Here is a 20177-nt window from a genome sequence, read left to right as displayed (position 1 = left end):
TCAAGGTATATGTAAGAAAAAAAATCATAAACATATGTATGTGTGTGGATGTGGATATATGTATACAGTCAATCCTCATTATTCCTGGATTCTGTATTTGCAAATTTGCCTATCACTAAAATTTAGTCCTAATCCTAATGTCAATATTCTGCACTTTCATAGTCATTCACAGGCATTCTCAGAGCAGCAAAAAATGAGTCACCAGCAACCATGTTCGCAACTGAGATTGAACCTGGTGACATTCTGCCTTCTTGTTTCAATTCTCATAACTATAAACAAGTATCCTTTTGACGGTTTATTTAATGCCAAGGTTTTTGCATTTTTGTGTTTTTTGTTGGTGATTTCGTTGTTTAAAATGGCACCTCAGCACAGTGCTGAGGTGCTGTCTAGTGTTCCTAAAAGCAAGAAGGCTGAGATATGCCTCATAGAGAAAACACTATAAGCTTTGTTCAGGCATGAGTTACAGTCCATGAGTTCAGTGTTAATGAATCAACAGTATATATTAAGTAAGGTATCTTTAAACAGAAACACAAATAAAACAAGGTTATGTATTGATCAAGTAACAAAAATGTGACCACAGGATCACAGAAACTTAACCTTATATTTCGCCTAGAAGCTCAGTATTCACTAATTCAATGTTGGAAGCAAGCTTATAGAACACAGCTACTGTGAATAACAAGAGTTGACAGAATATGTGTATGTCTGTGTATAAAATAGCCTCCCATGTGCATATCATTAGAAAATACTAACCACAGGCACTGTATCATAAAGAATTTTGGGATGTGATTCTGCAAGTTTCTTGATCTTTCTATTCCAGGAAGCTCCATCCAGAAACAGTCCATGAATGAAAACACCTAAATATAAAAGAATCAGGTTAATACAAGACTTTACGTATGCATATTGATTGAGTTCTGAAGCTGAAATTCCTGCCGGTGAATGCTGTGCAGGTGATACTAGGTCAGCAAATGAAGGCCTGCTTTAAATGAAGGCAATGTTCTAAGTTTGTGTTAACATTCTTACTTCAGGAATAGCTATACTTTGCCTAGTCAATTAATTCAGTAAAATTAGATGTGGAAGATGAAAAGAGGAAAGGAATTTTAAATTAGTCTATGTGAAGTTCTCTGGGCAAATGCTATCAGGTTTATATTTTAACTGACCAATGAGTATAATGTTGTTAAGAGTCCACAAAATCTACAAGAAAATGTCTTAATGTAATTGTAGGGATCCAGTGGCTTCTAGGCAGCATGTGAACAAAATACCCTTCTGCTGATGTCTAATGTCCTGAGAGTTAAATTTCTCCTCCCCTTTTAGAATCTATCCAAGGCCACGCCTCAATCTGTATGCAAGAACACATGGATGAACTCCCTCCAGAATGCAATGTCATACACGAACAGGTGAAGAACACAAATTAAGGAATCCATGAAACCTGGATCACATGCCCTGGCTATCCACTTATGTAAAAGCCTCATGAATTGAATAGGGGTATCTGCACATGAAAATATTCATTGTAATTGTTGCACAGATATGAAGAGAAGCAATGAGGAACTTAGGAAGACTTAGGTTTTATCTCTTAATGTGCTGTGTGACCTTGAACAATTCATTTAACTTTAGACCCGTTTTTTATCCAGAGGACAACTGGAAAATATTTGTAAATCAATAATGCCTGCTTTGTCTACCTTGTAGAGTTAGAATCAAATCAGCTATACTGGTGAAAGCGCTCTGTAAAAGTAGGATATAAAAGTCTACTTGGGCAGTGCTGTCCAATAGGACTTTCTCCAGTGATGGAAATATTTTATATCTGTGCTTTCCGATATGGTAGCCATATTTAGCTATTAAACACCTAAAACGTGGCTCGTGGGACTGAGGGATTGAATTTTATTTAATTTTGGTTATAAATTTAAAAGGCCACATGGGGATAGCCCAGTGATGGATGTTAAGGGAAGACTTAACCTTTTCTTCTCTCCAGGTTTTAACTGACAGAAAGCATAGTTGGAATAAAATGTCAACTACTGCCAAAGCACTCGTCCAATAACTTCCCAAGTATTACTCTAGTAAAGCTGAATTACAAAATGCATCTTGAGCCCGGGGCCAGGTCGGGGGTGGACCTGCCTGCAGGAGCAAGAGAGGTCTGCAAGCACATCCTACATGCTAACGTCTCCAGCCAGATCTAAGCCCACTGGCCAGTCACAATAACAGATGGAAACAGAGAAAGTAGAGGAGACCCTACAGACAGGTCCCAGAGAGCCATTTAATACCCTGGCCTTGCTGACTTGTAAGCACAGTCCAGTAAATCTCTGACTCTAAGCAATAGGATGATCTATTCCTTACGTGGGAAAGATTATGTCAGAGAGAGTAAAGAGAAGAGTTCATTTCAACACCTAAGAAAAGTGGCAATAGGGATAAAAGTTCCCTCCAACCTAACAACTATTTTATAAGAAATGTGATGGGGACAATCAAATACGTTTTTGCTTCTCATGGTCAATAAGGGCCTTATGGAAAACACAAAATACAAAATGACAGGAGATACGAACTGGGTCCTGTTTCACAGGTGCTCCTGCTCTGTGAGTCACACCTTTGCCTCTGTGAGCCATGGTCAGCACAGGGTGGTGGCCACAGCATCCCCAGGCCCTCTCGTTCACTCCTTCCTGTCCCCTTCCTGCTTTGTAGTGCTCTCCCTGTTGATGACTCTGAGTCACCCTGTAGTGCCCAGTAGTTCAGATAAGATGAATCTTAGGCAAACACATCTAGAATGTATGACACTAACAATAGGTAGATTTACAATGGCATTGTGGCCACTTTAAAAGTCACTTTAAGAGTGAGTAGCTGGGGCTTCCCTGGTGGTGCAGTGGTTGAGAGTCTGCCTGCTAATGCAGGGAACATGGGTTCGAGCTCCGGTCTGGGAGGATCCCACATGCCGCGGAGCAAATAGGCCCGTGAGCCACAACTACTGAGCCTGTGTGTCTGGAGCCTGTGCTCCGCAACGAGAGAGGCCGTGATAGTGAGAGGCCCGTGCATCACGATGAAGAGTGGCCCCTGCTTGCCACAACTAGAGATAGCCCTCACACAGGAACGAAGACCCAACACAGCAAAAATAAATTAATTAATTAATAAACTCCTACCCCCAACATCTAAAAAAAAAATAAAAAATATAATAATAATGCTCAACTCAATACAGAATACGCTATAGAACCACCAACTTTAAAAAAAAAAAAAGTAGCTTTTCTCATGACCCCAAAATACACAACATCCCACAAAAGACCTGGAATAACCAAAGCAATCTTGAGAAAGAAAAACAGAGCTGGAGGAATCAGGCTCCCTGGCTCAGACTATACTACAAAGCTACAGGCATCAAAACAGTGTGGTACTGAAACAAAAACAAATAGATCAATGGAAGAGGATAGAAAGCCCAGAAATAAACTCACGCACCTATGGTCAATCTACGATAAAGGAGGCAAGATTATACAATGGAGAAAAGACAGCCTCTTCAATAAATGCTGCTGGGAAACCTGGACAGCTACATGTAAAAATGAAATTAAAACACTTTAATACCATATGCAACAATAAACTCACAATGGATTAAAGATCTAAATGTAATACCAGATGCTATAAAACTCTTAGTGGAAAACATAGGCAGAACACTCTGACATAAATCACAGCAAGATCTTTTTCAATTTGTCTCCAAGAGTAATGGAAATAAAACCAAAAATAAACCAGTGGGACCTAATTAAATTCAAAAGTTTTGCACAGCAAAGGAAACCATAAAACGAAAAGACAACCCACAGAATGGAAGAAAATATTTGCAAACGATGTGACTGACAAAGGATTAGTCTCCAAAATTTACAAGGAGCTTATGCGGCTCAATATCATAAAAACAAACAACCCAATCAAAAAATGGGCAGAAGACCTAAATAGACATTTCTCCAAAGAAGGCATACAGATAGCCAAGAGGCACATGAAAAAATATTCAACATCGCTAATTATTAGAGAAATGCAAATCAAAACTACAATGAGATATCACCTCACACCAGTCAGAATGACCATCATCAAAAAATCTACAAACAATAAATGCTGGAGAGGGTGTGGAGAAAAAGGAACCCTCCTGCACTGTTGGTGGGAATGTAAATTGATACAGCCACTATGGAGAACAGTATGGAGGTTACTTAAAAAACTAAAAATAGAGCTACCATATGGTCCAGCAATCACACTCCTAGGCATATATCCAGAGAAAAACATGGTTTGAAAGTATACATGCACCCCAGTGTTCGCTGCAGCACTGTTTACAAAAGCCAAGACATGGAAGCAACCTAAATGCCCATCAACAGATGAATGTGGTACATATAAACACTAGAATATTACTCAGCCACTAAAAAGAATGAAATAATACCATTTGCAGCAACATGTATGGAGCTGGAGATTATCATTTTAAGTGAAGTAAGTCAGACAAATATCGTATGATATCACTTATATGTGAAATCTATTAAAAATGATACAAATGAACTTATTTACAAAACAGAAACAGTCTCACAGACTTAAGAGAATGAACTTATGGTTACTGGGGGGGAAGGGTGGGGGAGGAGGGACAGACTGAGAGTTTGGGAATGACGTGTACACACTGCTATATTTAAAGTAGATAACCAACAAGGACCTACTATACAGCACAGGGAACTCTGCTCAATACTCTGTAATAACCTAAATGGGAAAAGAATTTGAGAAAGAATAGATACATGTATATGTATAACTGAATCACTTTGCTGTACACCCGAAGCTAACACATTGTTAATCAACTATACTCCAATATGAAATAAAAATTTTAAAAATAGAGTAGCTTTTCCCATGATGTTTAATTTAACATTAGGTAAATGAGTTTGACTTCGTTCTGAGCCCCAGAACCAGGCACATCCTGAAGTTTGTATGAGGAGACAGACTGTGGACTGGTAGAGGTGAGAAAGAAACTGTGCTTCTAGCCCCAGTTGTTCTCAGGTCGGATATGTGTTCCTTCCCTTAGGGTCCCGTGAAAAATTGTTCCTTGGGAAAAATTCCATTGCTCCAAATCATTCCATGGAATCTCCTTTTCTTTCTGGTAATTTGCTAAGCACGAAGGAAAAAGCTAGAATGACAAAAAGGCTAAGCTGTGGATATCTGTATTTGGGGGAAAATGTGTGTGTGTGTATAAAATTAATAAAATTCATGATTTAGTGAATCTCTATCAGCTACTGTAAATCAAACCTGGGCTGATTCTTTGGTATTCAGTAAACTGGTTTATTTAACTGATGGCTACTCTTTACTATGGGATCTTGGAACACTAAATGGTCTTTACTGATCTTTAAATAAGTTGTGCTTTATACCTGCTCCACTGTTTTCAAGATAATTTTGGATTTTAATAAATTTGGATCTTTAATAAGAGCAGTTGTGGGTTAAATTAGTAAATCAGTGTAAACGGAAATACCAACTACCTTGTACATCTGAGTTTATATATAACAATTGGAAATTCAAGAGTTTAATCTTAGATATTAACTAGTTTATAAACTCCAGGTAATGCTTTTTTAACTTCTCTATCTTTTAACTGAGTTCAAAAACATAACTTTGATGGGCAGCCTATACTACTCAGACTTCAATTCAAATGCCATCTTCTGCCTTTTATCATAATGATATGAGGGAAATTGAGGGAAAAAAATTATTCCATCTGATTTAAATACTTAAGAATCAGCCACAGCTCTTCAAGAAAACTTTCCTTGGGCTTCCCTGGTGGCGCAGTGGTTGAGAGTCTGACTGCCGATGCCGGGGACACGGGTTCATGCCCCGGTCCGGGAAGATCCCACATGCCGCGGAGTGGCTGGGCCCGTGAGCCATGGCCGCTGAGCCTGCGCGTCCGGAGCCTGTGCTCCGCAACGGGAGAGGCCACAGCAGTGAGAGGCCCGCATACCACAAAAAAAAAAAAGGAAGGAAATGAAATAATTACAGAGTGTGATTAATGTTTTGAAGTTAATAAGCAAAGTTGTAAGAGAGGCTAACAAGGTGGAGTGAGGGCTTCAACAGATAGCCCTCACTTTTCAATTATTTGTAAAGCAAATAATTGCTTTACAATGTTGTATTAGTCTTCTGCTGCACAGCGAAGTGAATCAGCTATACACATACACATATCCCCTCCCTCTTGGACCTCCCTCCCCCCCCATCCCACCCATCTAGGCCATCACAGAGCCCTGAGCTGAGCTCCCTGTGCTATACAGCTGGTTCCCACTAGCTATCTATTTTACACATGGTAGTATATTTATGTCAAACCATAAGGAAGTGCTTTCTGATGAACTATAACATATGCTCAGACCTGAAGTTTGAGGAGTGCCCACCATGCTAAGTCTGCTTAGGAATAGTACTACAAAGATCCCAAAGAGAAAAGAGCTTGAGGTGATCTAGGAATTGTGAGAAGGTCCAGTGTGCCCTGTGTGGGGTGGCACAGGATGGGCTCCAGAGGTGGACAGTGGCTAGAATGTGCCTGGCCTCATAGTCATGGTAAGGGGTTTAGAGTTTATTCTAGCTACAAAGGGAAAATGTCATTATTAACTTACTTAGTCGTCTGAATTTCAATGGGGGCTTAGTGGTGACATGATCTGTTTACATTTTTTAAAAGCTTCTGTGGCTTCTGTAGAAATGAAGGATTATAAGAGTGTAACACTTGTAGGAAGATAAGAGGCTAGAGCAAAAGTCTGGATAAAGATGGAGGTGGCAGGGCTTCCCTGGTGGGGCAGTGGTTGAGAGTCCGCCTGCCAATGCAGGGGATGCGGGTTCGTGCCCCGGTCCGGGAAGATCCCACATGCCGCGGAGCGGCTGGGCCCGTGAGCCATGCCCGCTGAACCTGCACATCCGGAGCCTGTGTGCCGCAACAGGAGAGGCCACAGCGGTGAGAGGCCCGCATACCACCCAAAAAAAAAAAAAAAAAAAAAAAAAAAATGGAGGTGGCAGGAGCATTGTAGATGAGCAACTGCATGTGATGTGAGTATGTGAGGGAGCAGAAGAACGAAGAATCCATGGGTTTCTGGCTGGACAGTGGTGCCATTTGTCGCAATTCATTATAAGTTTTACAAATCCAGGAGAAAGCAGAAGTGGAGATGTCAGGCGGGCAGTTGGATACAGAGGTCTGGATTTTAGAGGAAAGATTTACACTGGACATTCAAATCTGGAAGATATAATCCAGGAGGTAATATTTAAAGACACAAAAAGTATGAGGTCACTTGGGGAGAGGATGCAATTAGAAAAGGGAAATGCAATTGGGGTCCTTGGGAAATCCAACATTTAGAGGAGGAATAGCTAGCAAAAAGCATGAATGTATCCAGTAAGAAAGGGAAAATCAGGAGAGGGTGATGACTTAGAAACAAAATGAGAAGAATGTCTCTAGAAAGAAGAAGTTGTCAACTGGTAAAGACTGCTAAGAGGTTAAGATGAAGACAGAAGAGAATTCATGGGATTTGTCAACATGGAAGTCATTAGTAATTCTGAAGAGCATCAGTTGACTGGAGACGATGAAAGGTAGACAGGAAAGAGGGAGTGAGAAGCTGGAGACGGCACGAGAATTGTGCTGCAAAGGGGAGCAGAGATTATGGGACAGTAGCTGAGGGGATACGGATATTTAGACAAGTGGCATTTGTTGATTTGTTGTAAGATGAGAGATTCTGGTTGCATGCTGGTAGGAATTATCCAGTAGTGAGGGAGATAACTGCTGATTCTAGAAACAGAGGGTACAACCCTTGGCAGGAGGAAAAAAATGAGATCTGGACTATCCAGTGGATCTGAACTACCAGAGGGTGCAGCAGTCAACAGGTTTTTGGATTTGGTTGTGCTAAAAGCCCTATTCTGATGGCTGCTTATTTTTTCAATGAAGGATGAGGTGAGATGCGGGGGCAAAGGGCAGGACAAAGAAGGCATACGTGGTTGCTTTGAAAGTGGGAAAGCAACTCTTCCAGGGAACAGTAGTAGGACTGCTTCATAGTGTTATGACCCTCCTTGAGATTTCTGACAGTCAAGGTAAAGTAAAACCACCCCGCACAGTAATAGGATTATCACACACTGTTGTGATGACACATCTACTTGTTAGTATCTTCCACCAGAGTACAGATTAGTTGAGGGTCAAGATCCTGTCTACAGTATTCACTGTTGATACTCCCCAGTGTCTAACAGAGCGAGCCAGTGAATTCACCATTCAGTGATGAATAAGGAAGCAGGATTATCTTTGACACATTAGTAAAAGCAGGGCACATTAATGGTCATTTAAAGACAACACCATTTTGGTATAATTAGGAATCGATAGTATTTTTAAAATAATACTTTTGAAAGGTAGTGGCCCCTTCCATTAAATTTGAAATAAAACATTAGGGTGGCCACTGAGTATTAAAAAGACAAATGATTAAGAAAATAAATTTCCTCACAATGTTTCAATCACAGAACATATGCTCATATTAGCTATTAACTGTTAAATTTTGGAAGGACGTATATAACAGGAAAGAACGCATATTTTAGGAGTCTGCAAAGGTGTGCTCTTCGAGGGACCAAGAGATCCTTCTTTTTAATGTTGTGCTCCCTTAATTCCCCAAGGTCACCATAAGACTGTGGTTGATTATCCCATGTATTGTTAATTTGATGATTCCTTTCTACCTAACTTTTTTTTAGAAATAACTTCAAAATTACACAATTTTGTAAAACGAAAACAATGCAAGGGACATCTACTCCTTCCTCAGATTAATTTCATCCCCATTTATTTTCTTACTCTTGCTCTCTCTTGCTCACTCTGTCTCTTCACAAATTTGTTTTTCCTTAACCATCTGAGGGTAAGTTACATACATGATGATTAAATTTTTAACAGCTGGGCAAAGTGAGCAAGAATGTTACATTTTTGTTCAGTGTTGAAATATAAGCCAACGCATTCCATCGCTGCACTTACCATCTTCCGGAGCATGCTTGTATTCTTTGTCTTCCATCACTTCATAGTCAAACCCAAGAAGATCAATAGGGATGGTGTATTTCCTGGCATAGTTCTGCTGGGCACCAGTCAGGAAGGCTTGTGTGAAGAAGAAGCCAGAAAGCCAGAACACTGGAGGAGGGCCAACCTCGTACCATTGCTGTGGTGTCAAAGCACAAGTGTCCTGACAACAGGGTCTTTCAACTTTGAATGCAACATGGCTTAGTACAATTTGCCACAAACACTCCACCTATTATCTTCTAGGTAAACTAATAAATAAGCTAACACTTTGAGGAATAAAAAGTCATACTATCAAAGTTTGAAAAATAGGCAGCATATTCAGCATTCGTTCTGACTTCAATTTCGTATCCATTGCACCAGCTCATGCAATGATATGAATCATAATGTGTGTGAATGCAGATACAAATGTATGTTTTATACATGCCCAGTGATTCCTTCAGAAAAGCTCCATACAATAGTGAGTTTCTAATATACATTATTGCATGCTACATCATGTTGTTTAATTGAATAAAAGAAGATCTCCCTACAAGGTCTGGTCAGACGATAATGTTTCTTTCACTTTTTTTCCTCTCTGGTTATTAGTACCCGGTAGAATATTCCTTTTGAAGTCTTCCCTTCTACTTCACCAAAATACAGTGAATCTAACATATGAAGACATAATATTGTACAAGGAACTTCCAGAAGATACAGGGTAGTGAGAGCTTAAGATCTATATAAATATCAAGATATCTGGATATTCCGTTCATATCATATATTATAACAAGTAGTTGAGTTACTGACTCTAATAGTAAATTATAGAAGTCAGTCTGAAGAAGTGAATTTGAAGAACTTTCCCCTATAAGAATCCAAGGTAGAGTCTTCACTTTTCAAGAACAATCTTAATCCTTCAGTACCAAGTCTAGTATCAAAGAAGCCCTATATTATGGAAGGGGTGTTTTGTCATTTTATCCCCGGAGAAATCTCCTCACAGGCAATTTTTGATGTATTATGTATAGTACCTAGGAAATTAATCAATACTTCTAAGAAATATAGTTGTTAATAATAACATAGTTAAGCACCAATATTGCCAGATAATTAGGAGGCAGGCTTCTGCTCACTCTACATTTCCAAGACAATTAGCCTTTGAGGTTATTACTGACTTGGGCTGAAATAGCAATCTAGTGATTTCATGACCTGGAGGGGTGCTGGACAAGGAAGAAATAATTCTCCTTACTAGTAGCTTGTCTGGCTTTCTAAGATGCTGTGCTGTAGGAATCTCTTTTAAAACTAAATATTTAATGGAAATATCAACAGAGCCAGTCCTTTTCCCTCTTCAAATATCCTTGGCTTGAATGTCTAACTTCACTGAACACAAACACCTGCTCCTAAAGAAGCTTTCAGAGGTTCTACTTCCAATGTTAGTATTTTGACAATTCCATGTAACAGTTACACAAACTATATGCAACATTGGGTAGTGGTCATTTGTGCCTGGGATGCACAGAAAAACTAGAGAGTCATACTTATTACGTTAGGCAACCTGATGAAGAAAATGAAATCAGAAGAAACTTAATATATGAGCATTTGGATGAACTCACCTGCAAAAACTTTAGTCTTGCAAGGAAGTCATTCACATAGCTCCCAAGTGGTTTGAGGCTTGGGTATGATTTACCCATCCACATTCCTGGAATTTTGACATTCAGAATGCTGCTAACCACTTCCTCAAGATCTGTAGACATCACTACAAGCCCCTGAAACGCATTTAACCACTGTTTAACACAACTGTATTCTAGGTTATGAATAATTTTATAATTGTATTTGTTTACAATTATGATTAGTTGAGTCATATAGCAAAAAAAGAAAAAAGATACTTTCTTTTGCTCACAAGTTGTGGAGTCTTTGAATTATTCCTTAGAAAAATATTAACAATTGTAATCTAATCAAACTTTAATGGAAAATTTCTTTTCTTGAAATATAATTGACATACAACATTAGTTTTAGATGTATGACATAATGATTCAATATTTGTATATACTGTGAAGTGATCATCCCAGTAAGTCTAGTTAACATCCATCACCATACATAGTTACAGCATTTTGTGTGTGTGATGAGAACTTTTAAGATCTACTCTCTTAGCAACTTTCAAATGTGCAGTACACTATTATTAACTATAGTCACCAAGCTGTACATTACATCTCCATGACTTATTTATTTTGTAACTGAAACCTTTTGACCCCCTTTACCCATTTTTTCCACCCTGGAAGATCTCAACATTTGGCTTCTTACTAGCTATTAAATCGCAGCCTAACTTTGACTTAGTTTACTTGTCCATTAAATGGACAACTAATATATCTCTGTCCTGCTTTCTTAAAAGGATAGTGATAAATATAAAATGAGGAAAATGATACAAAGTGCCTTGAAAGGTTAAGAAATCCTGGATTGCAACTATGAAGTCTAATTGATCTTATCCCATTTTGAAATGTAAAATAGATCATTTCATTTCATTGCTTAAAACCCTCTGAAGGCTTCCCTTTACCTTTACACTTTAGAATAAAATTGAAGATCCTAAGAGATGGTAACACTTTGAGGCCCTTGAAAATTTTATTTGATCCTGCAATTGGGCCAGTTGCCATCATCATTTCTGTTTTCTTCATAGTTGACAATATAATTCCAACTAACATATGGAAAAGATTTTAGAGAAAATTTAATGGATTAAACATCCACATTTCATTTGCCTCCTTCCCCAAACCCTGAAACAACAGTAAAGGAATTTATTTGTTAGAAGCACAAGCCTAGGGACTTCCCTGGCAGTCCAGTGGTTAAGATTCTGCACTTCCACTGCAGGGGGCGCGGGTTCGATCCCTGGTCAGGGAACTAAGATCCTGCATGCCACACAGCGTGGCTAAAAAAAAAAAAAAAAAAAAAAAAGCCTACAAGTGCAGGAAAAATAGGAAAAGGCAAGGCAATATTGGGAGCTAGAAAGCATGTGGACTGTTGGTAGTTGACTTAGTAGTCAGGAGAAACTGGCAGACGGGAAAGTTAAGAATCGACTAGATATACACTAGGATACTCAAAGTATCAATATTTGGAACTGATGGCCCTAGCTGAAAGGGAGGAGAGGAGGGTGGTGCTAAATGAAGATTGTTGAAATCTGGCTTAAAAAATAGATTCCTGGGTCTTCTCCCACAAAACTGTACCTTATTCACCTTGAATGAAACCTGGAAAGGAAAATGAAGACATCCCTACAGTGGAGGGGATGCCAGGCTCAGGTGGGGTCAGAATTCCCATACTGAAATCAGGAATTAAGTGAATTCATGTGTATTGGTTGCTGAGCTCCCTGAGGCCTGTTTCCCCTTTTATCTCCCAGAATGCGGAAAGCCAGGCCTTCATCTTCCAGCAAGGATACAGGGGGGACCAGGTTAAGGAGAAACACAAGACACCGAATACTTCTTAGCCAAACAGCCCAGCCAGATTATACCACAGCCAGCCGGGCAGACTCCTCTCTCCATAATAACTCATATCCGACCACTCTTCTCCACCTCCACTGCTACAAGAAACCAACTCAGCTGGACTACTGCAATCACATAATTGGGTTCTGCCTGTGCTCTTGTTTCCCTACAATCCTTTCTGCAGCGGTCAGAGCAAACTTTAAAAATATAAAATAGATCATTTCATTTCATCACTTAAATCCCTCTGAAGGCCTCCCTTTACCTTTACACTTTAGGGTAATATTGAAGATCCTAACCTTGGCCGAGAAGGCCATCATGAAGCCCGTGCCTTCCTCTCTCTGTCCTACCATTTCCCTCGTGCTCTCTACTCTAGACAAGCCAGCCTTCCCTACCATGCTCCTGGACCACGCCAAGCTGGTTTTCTCAGGGCCTTCGTGCTGGCTGGACCCTCTGCCCAAACGTTCCATGGCTTGTCCCTCCCATCAGGCCTCTCTCTTCAGAGCGGCCTGACTCCAAATGACTGAGTTTCCCACCCATCATTCTCTACATCCTTGTCCCATTTTATTTTTTTCCACTGAACTTACCAATGACTGAAAAAAATAAATTTATTTGTTCATTTTTTAATCGTTTGTCTCCCTAAGAAGTAAGCTCTATGAGAGCAGAAGCTTTGTCTTACTCCTTAACATTTTATGCCTTCTTAGCATATGTTCCGTCCAACAAATGATCGCTATATGTACCACATTCTATACTCATTTACACATTTATTAACTGTCAGCCCCAGAATTCGATACACTTTTTAAGGGTGGGGATTTTTTTTTCTATCTCCGGAACCAAGAACAGTGCTTTCACAGAATCTGTGCCCAATAAATATTTGCTGAGTAAATGAATGATATGTTTATTTCAATGATTTGTCCTTGCTGTACTTCCCCTTACCTTGATTGCTTTCTGGATGTTAATGCATGATTCTCTTATGATCTGCAGCAACTTATTGAACCGTCCCATCTCTTGGACAAGCACCGTGTTCATGCTCTGAGTGTAAGTGGTTGGGTATCTCCTCATTGCAGACTCAACATTGAAGTTGTTTGGAAGTTTACCCAAGATGTCCCCAGCGACCTCATGTACTACTTCATCCGATGATTTTGCACCAGACTCTGCTGAACGACACTGGAAAGAATCCAAACTACGAATCAGAAATCCTCATAAAAAAAAAAGAAATCCTCATAAAAGTCTAAGAATTGCTGGATAGGAAAACTCCTAAAGTAAACTTTATAAGAATGAGTACTATTGATACTTTGCTATTTTGACTATGACTCTTCTCCCCACGAGATTTATTGAAGTGATGATAACAGGCATGGGAATGGAGTTTCGGGAGAAAAGCAATTGTTAGAAGGTAGATGTCCAATGTTCAGAGGCAAAAGAAGGTCTGGAGGAGGCAAACAAGCTGCACATTGTGCTGCCCGGGGTCAGGGGAAGAGCAGATGATACAGACAGAGGGAGAAAAAGCGTTCATGTTGGGGGGTGGTGGTGGTCAAGTGATGACGGGCATCAAAGCCCAGGAGGATGAAATCTGGCTTTTGCTTTCGCCACAAAATATATTTGGTAATAACTCTGGTGCCTAGTGGTTGCCAAAAGCAGAGGTAGAGTTTTTTTTCCTTGAACCAAGAGGACAAAGAAAATAAGCTCATCTCCTCTAAGCAGTTGGAAGAGTTATGGCGATAAGGCAGACTTTAGGGATTCACACTGGAAGCAAGGAAGGGGAATTTCATTTCAATTTTTATTTTTTATGTTTATAGTGACACCATGCAAATGAATCTATATTTTCTGGGAAAACCCTTTGAATCCTCAGAATAAATGAATGTGTGTGTATGTGTGTTGAGAGAGAACAAGCACTATTAGAATATAAATGAAAATATCTCATACTTTTCCAGTCCGTGGAAATTGTGTTTAGTCTTATTTCAGATTTTATATTTTCTAGTGTCTATATTGGCTCTATTCTATAAATATTGACTGTTACTTCTACTTAAGTTTCTAGTGAGATTTTTAATGCTACCTAACACATTCCTATGAAGTTGTACAATAAAAAAATTAAATGTTGGTAAGTGTTAATTACATGCTAGCAAAAAAAGGGATATGCCAATATAGTAATCTTTTATCATGATCCCAAAACATTAGGTTTACAACTAAGTATATAAAACAAATTACAGAGAACAAAGAAGGTAATGAACATTTGGCCAAAACTAGTGAAATATCTATTTCCATTGCATTTAAAGAATCATATGCTGACTTCTATTTGTATTTTGATGTGCATACAATATACTATAAACTCAACCATTCCTATTTTCTAACAAGAGCTGTGCCTCCACCAAAAAACCCCGAAAGAAAAAAAGAATCTTAGCCCTATAGCCCTTCAAAAATGTAAGAAAAATAATTTAGTAACACAAACATTCCTATACCTATTCCTCACACACCAAAATCACATAATTGGGGGGGTTTGTTTTAAAAGTAATATCTAACTGATATTGAGAATTAAGAGCAAAAGGGTGTTATTTATTTGTAATTATATAACTTAGCTTTTTTCCTTTTTACCACTTTTCCTTAGAGTTTTCACAAACACCGTTTGAAATCTAATGGTCGCTGCCCTTTTATCAAACAAATAAAGGTAAGTGGGATCCATTTTCAAGGAGACATCATGGAATTTAGCCTTTCCATTTCTAGTTTCACAATATTTTAGGTTGAAACAATTTTCTTATTCAAAAGAGAGTCTGGCACACTATAAAACTCTTAGAGGAAAACACAGGCAGAACACTCTGTGACATAAATCACAGCAAGATCCTTTTTGACCCACCTCCTAGAGAAATGGAAATAAAAACAAAAATAAATAAATGGGACCTAATGAAACGTAAAAGCTTTTGCACAGCAAAGGAAACCATAAACAAGACGAAAAGACAACCCTCAGAATGGGAGAAAAGATTTGCAAATGAAGCAACTGACAAAGGATTCATCTCCAAAATTTACAAGCAGTCCATGCAGCTCAATAGCCAAAAAACAAACAACCCAATCCAAAAATGGGCAGAAAGCCTAAACAGACATTTCTCCCAAGAAGATATACATATAAAGCAGAAGCTAACACACCACTGTAAAGCAATTATACTGCAATAAATATGTTAAAAAAAAAAAAGAAGATATACAGGTTGGCAACAAACACATGAAAGGATGCTCAACATCACTAATCATTTGAGAAATGCAAATAAAAACTACAATGAGGTATCACCTCACACCAGTCAGAATGGCCATCATCAAAAAATCTACAAACAATAAATGCTGGAGAGGGTGTGGAGAAAAGGGCATATACCCTGAGAAAACCATAATTCAAAAAGAGTCATGTACCACAATGTTCACTGCATCTCTATTTACAATAGCCAGGACATGGAAGCAACCTAAGTGTCCATCAACAGATGAATGGATAAAGATGTGGCACATATATATAATGGAATATTACTCAGCCATAAAAAGAAACGAAATTGAGTTATTTGTAGTGAGGTGGATGGACCTAGAGTCTGTCATACAGAGTGAAGTAAGTCAGAAAGAGAAAAGCAAATACCATATGCTAACACATATATATGAAATCTAAAAAAAAAAAAAGAAAAATGGTTCTGAAGAACCTAGGGGCAGGAAAGGAATAAAGATGCAGACACAGAGAATGGATCTGGGCTTCCCTGGTGGCGCAGTGGTTGAGAGTCCGCCTGCCGGTGCAGGGGACACAGGTTCGTGCCCCGGTCCGGGAAGACCCCACACGGCCCATGAGCCATGGCTGCTGAGGCCCGCGTACCACACACACAAAAAAATGGATAATGGACCTGAGGACACAGGGAGGGGGAAGGGTAAGCTGGGACAAAGTGAGAGAGTGGCATGGACATATATACACTACCAAATGTAAAACAGATAGCTAGTGGGAAGCAGCCACATAGCACAGGGAGATCGTCTCGGTGCTTTGTGACCACCTACAGGGGTGGGATAGGGAGAGTGAGAGGGAGACGCAAGAGGGAGGAGGTATGGGGATATATGTATAAGTATAGCTGATTCACTTTGTTATAAAGCAGAAACTAACACACCATTGTAAAGCAATTATACTCCAATAAAGATGTTTTCTTTTTTTTTTTAAAAAAAAAGAGAGTCTGGCAGTTAAGCATAAGCAAAAGAGCTCTGCAGAAGTAACATTCTCAGCTCCAATGCTGGCTCCTGTCATTTCAAAAGATATTTTGGTTAAATACACAAGGTAAAGGTCTTGTCATCGTGACCTTGCTCTCCGACCTGCAGTTCTGGTCTATCTCATTGCCTCTGAATTGTGGTTATTCCCGATGTAGAATCACTGAACTCCTGCTTACCCGTTACTATAACTGTACTTGCCAATCTGAGTTGGAGGATATTGAAAGAGGTTGTTTAATTACATACTGAGAAGATACCCCAAGTGTATTTAAACTTATTTGCTTGGCTCTGAGTCATTTTCTGTTGGACTGAGCCCACTGCTTCATGTGGCACAGCCCATCAGGTTTAAATAAAGCCAAAAGACACTATAAATCTCCTGCTGTCAGACTGTTGTGTACTACAGGCACTGATGTTCCTAACAATCTACTTACTCATGTCTGTATATATGCTTTCATGCTCAGGCAACAACTGATTTTAATGGTATTAACGTGTAAAACGGACATAAAAAATAATCTTTGTCCTTTCTGCCTTACGAGTAAGTGTCACCTTACAGTAGACCAGAGCTAGAAGTTCCATGAACTCTTCCATCAGTGACAGCACACTATTTCATCCTCCTAATCTGGTTCTTTTAGCTTCCCGCCCCCAACTCCCAACCCAGCATCTCTGGTTATCTGCCTTCTAGGTCCTATCCCATGTTTAGAATCTAGAAAGAATATCACATAGTGGTTCAGAACACAAATTCTGGAGCCAAACTAGTGGGAGTCAGACTGCTTGGCTTTGAGTGCTGGCTTGAAATTGTACTAGCTGACCTTGAGTAAATGACTTAATCTTTCTGTGTCTGAGTCTTTTAGCTGTAAAATGGGAATAATTAGCACCCTCACTTCATAGGACTGTCATAAGCATCACACTGTTATACATAAAGCATTCAGAACAGTGCTCCCATACAGTAAGCACTATACAATTATTAACTATTATTAGTATTAATCTGAGATTCCATAAAAATAAAAAAGACCAGCTCGAAATCAGTTTGGGGGATAATTTGCTTGACTGAACAAACATCCTGAACTTACTAAAATTTCATTCAATCACTAAGGGAACTCACCATTTGGACTAATTTGCTTTCAAAAATAAAATAAAAAAACAACAAGCATATCTTCTAATGGGAGAACAATACAAGGGGAGATCTCTAAATAGACAAGCAAGATTAAATATCTTTCATTCAAATGTACTGACTCGTGCCCAGGGCATGCTGAAATCTGGTGCCTTGGAAGGTCATTCTCCGACATGCGCTTACATCTATGCTCTCACCAGTGGAGCCGCATGTCTAAGAGTCAAAGGTTCTCCTAAACCTTTTAATTTATTTTGTACTTACTATTATATTCCTTAAATATTATGTAATCTGATAAAATATTGATGTGAAAGAAACTATTTCTATGTAAACTAGGTTAAATGTTCTAGAATATTTGATAAAGATAAGTCATTTAAAAATGTTGAATTAGTAAGAGAGAAAATAAAATAGGCAGAATTCTAGATGGATTCTGGTGTTAAACTGCTTCCAGGTATCTTTGAAATTCTTCTTCCACTTTAAAGGAAGTAAAAAAGGATAATGTATTAGGGCATGATTTAAGCAAGAAAGGCAAAATGGAACTCATAGCAGCAGAATGATATCAAAGAATACTCAAAGAATATTATTCAAAGAACTCTTGGAAGCAGAATGATACTCAAAGATTCTTCCCAAATCAAAAGACTGATGAAAACAAAACCCACACATTCATTTACTTTATGTTTAAACCCATTTTTAAGTTAGGTATTTTTTTTCTTTTCCTTAAAGTGGTTCTCCACTTGAAGAGATGGAATTCTGTGCCTGGGCCTCTACCGTGTTGTCTCATGCTGCTTGGGGAGCATCCTTTCCAGCCTCAGAAGCCAGTTCCTGCACAGATCACACACCTGCGTGAGAAGAATGTTATCAAACAGCAGTTGAGTTTCTGACTGATCTTTAGTGATATCTGCATTGGCATTCATCCCAAAGATTTCCGGAGCTGGGGTCAGCGGCAGTGTCTTTGTGTATTCGATGTAGCTTTTGTGCTGCAAAGATGAGTAACAAGGAATCAGGAGGTTAGAAATCAGGAAATCAGGTTAGAATTACAGAAATCTAATTATCCTGTAGAGCTTGCTCACTGAAAAGAGATAATTTTTAATACTCAAGTTACTGAGTGGATGAGCCTGTGAGCCTGGACACTGAATGCTTTCATTTTCTTTCAACCTGGGCCAAAGTGTTAAAAAAAAAAAAAAAAAAAGATATGGACACATTTAGAGAGAGAAAAAAATGTCCCATTCAACTGGAATGGATCTGAAAATGGAGAGAGGAATATCCTGGCTGCTTCATTTAGAAATTCTTCCAGAGAAATCTTTCTGTGCTGCATTTGCTGATGACTGTTCTTAGTTTATCACAATATTTTTTTTTCCGCTTTAGTCTGATTTTTCTGTTTACTCTTATTGTGATAAATCCACGTAATTCACAAAAGTGAAAATCATCTGAGATTTTATCATGAGATAACCACCATTAATATGGTAAATCTTTTTATATATATGCAGACACGTTTTATATTTTATTTATGTGAATTTCTATCAAAATTCCATACTTTTCCTGATGCTCATATAATCATATGCGAACATTCATATATTGGGTTGGCCAAAAAGTCTGTTCATAAGACATTACAGAAAAATCCGAACGAACTTTTTGGCCAGCCCAATACACGTACGGTAGCGGGGAGATTGGTCACTGGTGGTTTTTCGACATGGGTCATGTTACATAACCTGACTTCATCTTTGGCCATCTTCTCACTTACCAAATCATCACTGGAGATCTTGTTACCATGACTCCCTGTGTTGACTTGCCCCACCCAGTCAGTGACCTGGGCTCTGGGACTGATTTTTCTCTTCATCTCTATTAGTGTCTGCCCTCAGCTAGAATCCATCCTAGTGGATGATGGGGTCATGGTTATGTGCCTCTGTTGCCTGTGGCTGTGTTTTTAACTTTCAATATGTGCCCTTTTGACTTCTGGGAATAAAATGAGAACCAATTTAATTCTGCTGGCAGTCCCTAGAAGTCTACTGTGTGATAATCTGAAGGCAGATACCACATCTTCTACTAGACAGGACTGGAAAAAGTAGCAGAAGAGAACCTTGGTCTTGTGAAGCAGGTGTGATACTCTGTCCCTTTCTACCTGTGGGATCTTGGGCAAGTCACTTAACTTCAGTGAACTTACTTTCTTACTTGTAAAAGGGAAAGAAAGAATAATAACTCAAATGTTAATTAGATGCTCCAGTGGGATAATTACATGTAACTGCTTTGTAAATAAGCATGATCTAAATGTTAACTATTACCGTTAATACGATTTTGTAACCCCTTCTCATGTGTATTTCCATTTTAATTGGGGACCATGCCTTTTTTCCCAAAGCACTGAATTCACAATAATAGGATTTCAGGTCACTGAGGAAGCCATTCTTGGGTGAGGAACATTTCTGATAGTCTTCACATTACAGCAAATAGGAAACCACTAACTCCATCTTTGCAT

The 20177-nt window shown here is 38.9% G+C and overlaps 1 protein-coding gene across 1 annotated transcript in view; it reads right to left on the bottom strand.

The window, feature by feature from the left end:
* The window catches only part of DNAH7 (dynein axonemal heavy chain 7), a 245609-nt gene that overhangs the window by 1750 nt on the left and 223682 nt on the right, over positions 1 to 20177 (bottom strand). The window contains exons 60-64 of the mRNA XM_029225556.1: positions 18547 to 18684; positions 13327 to 13557; positions 10543 to 10695; positions 8930 to 9107; positions 751 to 854 (exon numbers count right to left, since the gene is read on the bottom strand). Of these exons, the coding sequence (XP_029081389.1) occupies positions 751 to 854; positions 8930 to 9107; positions 10543 to 10695; positions 13327 to 13557; positions 18547 to 18684 (804 nt within the window). The remainder of the gene's footprint in view (positions 1 to 750; positions 855 to 8929; positions 9108 to 10542; positions 10696 to 13326; positions 13558 to 18546; positions 18685 to 20177) is intronic.

This window comes from Monodon monoceros, unplaced genomic scaffold (assembly GCF_005190385.1).
Source record: "Monodon monoceros isolate NGI ecotype Baffin Bay Population unplaced genomic scaffold, NGI_Narwhal_1 Super_Scaffold_16, whole genome shotgun sequence".
NCBI classification, from domain to species: Eukaryota; Metazoa; Chordata; class Mammalia; order Artiodactyla; family Monodontidae; genus Monodon; species Monodon monoceros.
Note: the sequence above shows the minus strand (reverse complement) of the source record. Positions and strands in the feature narration are given on the sequence as shown.